Raw genomic sequence first — 5610 nt, forward strand, 5'->3', positions numbered from 1 at the left:
AAAGGAAAAACACATTTCTAAACTCAACTAGCTGGAGGCTCGAAGTCAATTAGATTTAAAAGAAAATAATCTCAATCAGAACCCGCAGCTAGAGGTGTGATTACATATTGTTATCTTGGGGGCTAATCATCACACCTTGAGTAGACAAAGATCACGTAAAACACCATGATCAGCTTGTGAAACTTCCGGACATCCGGGAGGTCCTCACCCCCTTCCAGGATGAGGTGGACTCACAGTGCTCACATTTGCTCCAGAAGAGGATTCCCTTCCTCTTCCTGTTGCTTACATCAGTAGGTGGCCCTCCAACCACTCAGTTGCTCAGCAAATTACTCAAGACTTTCAGCTGTAGGTTTCAGGAGCAAGCTTAACCATCATCAGCAATCTGTTGCCTCATCTTGCTGGGAAAGATGAAGATCTTGGGAAGCTGAGAAAGAAGAGAACCTGGGCTTTGAAGCAGCAGGACTCTTTCTCGGTCCTGCTCCCATCCCCTCTTCCTCTGCTTCTCTTTGCCCGGAACCTCCATCTCTCCTAAGGTAGACAGTCCCTCTCCACCTGCAGGGGATATAGTCATTAGCAGCCCAAGCTTCTCCAGCCCATCAAGAGTGTTTTCTCACCAGGCGCTTTTTTTTTTTTCCTGGCCGAGTGGCATGTGGGGTCTTAGTTCTCCAATCAGGGCTCAAACGCTCTCCCCTGGTAGTGGAAGTGCACTGGACAGCCAGGGACGCCCCTTTACCAGGCACCTTTATCCTAGGGAAGGGCTCTGACTGGCCTGTTTGAAGTCAGTTTCCACCCCTGGGCCACCCCCAGTGCCAAGGAGACAACATATTGTGATAAACCAGTACTGGTCACATCCTCTCACCTGAGTCCACCGGGCAGAGAAGAATGATGAGAAATTTCACTTGCTGGGAACAAATTGAAGACTCTTACAGTCCACCCTGCAGATGCTGGTGTCCCCAGAATTTTAAAATAAACTCCCAATTGGACCTTAACATACATTCAGAAAGTGCATGAATTGTAAGTGTGCAGTTCAATGAATTTTCACTATTGAACACATGCATAGAACGAATGCCTTGATCAAGAGACAGAACACTGCCAGTACCCTAGAAATCTACCTTACGCTTCCTTCCAGTCACCACTCTCCTGACCACCCCCACCCTGAACAGGTAGAACTGTCTTGATTTCTAATACAATTCATTTGATCAATTTGGGAACTCAATATAAATGCTGTCATTCATTATCATTCCTTTATGCCTAGTTTCTTTTCTTTTTTTTTTTCAGATTTAAAATGTGAATAATATCTTTATTTTAATATAATTTTTGTGTGCACAGAAACTATATAAGTAAAAAAGTGTAAGATTACATAGGTGATTATATTACAAAAGGGAGAAAAACTACTAGTGTCTGAATATTGCATTTTAGATAGAGTTTCAGGTATATATATGGTAAAGCTTTAAAGAAACCTATTTCTTAAACTGAGCAGCAGACCCACCTGAGGGAAGTGCTCTCTCCTCACAACCTTAGTATTTTTTGCCAAAAGGCCCAGATTTGAGTAAAGGGGAACGCCGTGAGCGCAGGATTCGGGCATAAGGGCTGCAGTCTGTGGAACTTTGGCAGGTGGGTGTTCGGGGAAGTAAGTTACGAAGAAACGGTTTCTTCCCTGGGGGCTGCTGGTTTGGTTGCTGGTTTTCCTGGTTGGCACCGAGGCGCTTTTTGGTAGAAGCCTGGCCTTGGAGTTTCAGTACAGTATGATACTGCTCCGCGATGCATGCTGCCTTCTTCTGAAGGTCCAGTTTTACTAGCGTCATATGATTCTGCAACTCAGCCAGCGTCTGATCCTGTTTGATTAAGATGTCATCACAAGTGGCCAAGGCTTGGCGAAGTTTTCCTGCTCCAGTGTTGTGGCAACAGGCTCTTTCCGCTGACTGGAGAGACTCACCAAGTGTTTGAAGCTCTGTCCGCAGTAGCCTTATATTCTTCTGGCCCTCCTCTAACTTCTTGTCCACATCAACGATGAAAGGCTTGGCTGAGGGTGGGGGTTCTAACATTTTCTGGTACTTCTGCAGCTCTTCAGTGGTGGAGTTTAGCTCTGCTTTGCATTGTTCCAGTTTAGCTTTAATCTCGTGGAGCTGTTGGGTGGAAACAGAAGCCAATCTTTGTGATCGCCGTAGGGACAGTTCAGACTCTGAGGGTTGATGGGCCACATGCTGCTGTCTGACTTCCTGCAGGAGAGCTTCTAACTCTTTAATCCTCTCATCTCGCTCCTGAAGTTCTTCTTGGTAAAAACTTGTCAGTGACTCCTTGAGGATTGTTAGTTGGTCTTCATACAGTTCCTCTAGTAGTTCCTTTTGTGTGTCCAAATGTTCACTGCACCACTGTTCTCGTTGTTGCATCTGCTCCACCATCTCATTGCAAATTTCATCACGGAGCTGCATCTCCAGCCGCAACTTTTCCTGCCGTTCTTTCAAAAGCAGTGCTTTCATGGCTTCTACCACCTGTAGGAGCTCCTCCTTCCCATATGTGGAGATGTCAACTTCATTTTCAATGTCATCACCAAGGCCTGGGTCAGTCTTAGCTCCAGTCTCTAAGCTGGGAGAAGCGCGCAGACTGTGTTCCTTGAGGAATGAATGTATCGATGGAAATCCCAGTTGCACAGGTGGAGCATGCACAAGCTGGCTAGCAATGGCTGAGAACTTGGCCACATGAAGGGTCTCATCATAGGTAGACGCACAGGGATTCACATTGACAATCATGCAGGAGCGGCCTCGGCCTGTGAAGAAGCCTTGAAACACTCGAGTCAGCTTGCTGTCACGGAAGGGAACCAGGTTCTGCTTTGACCGGTTCTGCTGGTTTTGGCGCAGAGCAGCGATACAGCGGCCCAGGGTATGCAGAGAAGTGTTAATGTTTCCTGTTTCCTTCAGCCGCTCGCCACTCTTTTGATCTTTGCAGCGCTCTGAGCCAGCGAGATCACAGAGTGATAACTCGCTAATCTTGGGGATTATATCTCCTTCCCCTTGAAGGTGCAGGATCCGGATTGAGAAGATGCTATGACTGCGGCTGGAGTTGTGGTTCAGGTGGGTGCTGGCAAAGCTCTGGTTTTTACGACCCACTTTCAGGAGCTTCCAGGCCTCCTCAGCATCCTGAACATGAATCCAATTGAGATCTTTTACGTAGGGATTGCCATTCTGATCCTCACACAGCTGCAGAGTCTGCCTCTTGCGCTGCTGGCTAGGCGGTTCTAACAGGTCATAAAGCAGTTCATTGTAGATCTCAAAGAAGGAGATCCAGATGGAGAAGCGAAGATCTGCAGGGACACTTACAGGGGCAGTGTCTGGTTGTGCCCATCGGTGACTCATTTCATCCAGCTGGCTACTGCTGGGAAACTGGCTACTGGAGGAGAGCCCTGCAATGCCACTGTCAAAGCTGGTGCTGGTACCCATCCGGCTGTCAATGTAGACACTTTTCTTCAAGGAGGTGGACAGCTCCTCCTCTTGGAGGCCTCCATTTAGTAGGGCCAGTTTCTTTAATTCCTCCTGCCGGATCTGCTTGCTGTCTAGCCACATTACCTCATTGGAGAACAAGGGCTTCAGATTAGGTGTTGGATGAAGCTGGCCTTGGAGGCTATTGAAGATCAGAGCCAGGGACCTGGGCAGGATCCCACCATCCTTGATGGTACCTTGAATTGTGTAGGTTTTCCCTGAGTTGGTGACTCCATATGTATAGATGAGCCAGTTCTGTCCTTTAAGTACATCCTTTACCATCTCCTTCACAGTCAGGTTGAAGAAAGATGCCTGTCCCACTTCTGGTCCAAAGATCTGGGAAAAGGTGAATCTGTGGGTGGCCTGTCCAATTCCTCGTTCGTTGCTCTTCTGGGCAAAAGAGTCCTTGGGTGCCTGAAGGGCAACGGTCTCCATATTCTCAATACAGACACAACCCTGATCCTCCTGTCGTTCTAACTCCGAAGGTAACAAGGGCCTGACCCTCAGGTATACTTTCACCTTCTCTATACCATCTTCAGATGGAACCTGCTTGTCTTCCAGGGAGGTGGAGATGACAGAGCAGTCTGACAGCAGGTCCTTGCGTATAACAGATCCCAAATCTGCAGCTGTGGACTCAAACATGGGGGAGACTACGACCTCCTCATCGGACAGCAAGCCAGCTGGTGGAGAAAGGATCCCTTGCGACATGTCAGCAGGGGCAGTTTAGGTCTAAAGACGCCACACTTCTACGGGACCGGCTCACACCCCACAGCCGAAACTCATACCTAGTTTCTTACACTCAGTATTATGCTTATGAAATCGATCCACATTGTTGCATGTAGACACAAAGCGTTCATTTCATAGCTGTGTAGCATTCCATCACATGAATATACCAAAATTCGTTTATCCACCTTAGAGGCTTTACATAGGCATTTATATCTTTGAATTTTTCCCTGAATTGTCCTTCTTTGAATATATGTGTAAACATTGGCTACTAATTAATATTCAAGGTTGAACTTAAAAGCACATTTTGTGGAAAGGTTTATACAAAAATAAGGATGCCCTGTGCACTTCAGTTCAGTCGCTCAGTCGTGTCCAACTCTTTGCAACCCCATGAATCGCAGCATGCCAGGCCTCCCTGTCCATCACCAACTCCCGGAGTTCACTCAAACTCACGTCCATAGAGTCGGTGATGCCATCCAGCCATCTCATCCTCTGTCGTCCCCTTTTCCTCCGGCCCCCAATCCTTCCCAGCATCAGAGTCTTTTCCAATGGGGTCCACCTTTCCTCGCCTCTATATGTCCTGGCAACAATCATTTGGCAACACCGTCCTCTGGTGGCGGCTTTCTGAACTGCAACCATGGCTCATAGACGTTAAATGCTGAGCAGGCTTTTCAAAGCATTACATAAAGTAACCAATGATCATTTGTGTAAATAAAAGTGTTCCATTTCCATCTCACAATCAGGATACAGGTCCATATTCAAATTAATGAAAATTTAAAATATCAACTACCATTTCTCAAGTACCTTCTATGTGTCAGATAATATGGCAACCTCAACACATACAGTATTCTGTGTAATCCTTATAGTAAGGCTGTGAAGTGATTACTGTTGTCTCCCTTCTGCAGTGAGAGACCAGACTTCAGTTCAGTTCAGTTCAGTCACTCAGTCGTGTCCGACTCTTTGCGACCCCATGAATCGCAGCATGCCAGGCCTCCCTGTCCATCAGCAACTCCTGGAGTTCACTCAGACTCATATCCATCGAGTCCGTGATGCCATCCAGCCATCTCATCCTCTGTCGTCCCCTTCTCCTCCTGCCCACAATCCCTCCCAGCATCAGAGTCTTTTCCAATGAGTCAACTCTTCGCATGAGGTGGCCAAAGTACTGGAGTTTCAGCTTTAGCATCATTCCTTCCAAAGAAATCCCAGGGCGGATCTCCTTCAGAATGGACTGGTTGGATCTCCTTGCAGTCCAAGGGACTCTCAGGAGTCTTCTCCAACACCACAGTTCAAAAGCATCAATTCTTCGACACTCAGCTTTCTTCACAGTCCAACTCTCACATCCATACATAACCACAGGAAAAACCATAGCCTTGACTAGACAGACCTTAGTCGGCAAGGTAATGTCTCTGCT

General features: G+C 47.1%; 1 protein-coding gene across 1 annotated transcript; it reads right to left on the reverse strand.

Annotated features, from left to right (window-relative positions):
• Window positions 1-1517: 1517 nt before the first annotated feature.
• On the reverse strand, window positions 1518-4184 carry LOC128053911 (kinesin-like protein KIF20A). The gene has a single exon (XM_052646407.1). The coding sequence runs from the start codon at window positions 4182-4184 to the stop codon at window positions 1518-1520; it is 2667 nt and encodes an 888-aa protein (XP_052502367.1).
• Window positions 4185-5610: the final 1426 nt, after the last annotated feature.

This window comes from Budorcas taxicolor, chromosome 10, assembly GCF_023091745.1.
Source record: "Budorcas taxicolor isolate Tak-1 chromosome 10, Takin1.1, whole genome shotgun sequence".
Lineage (NCBI taxonomy): Eukaryota > Metazoa > Chordata > Mammalia > Artiodactyla > Bovidae > Budorcas > Budorcas taxicolor.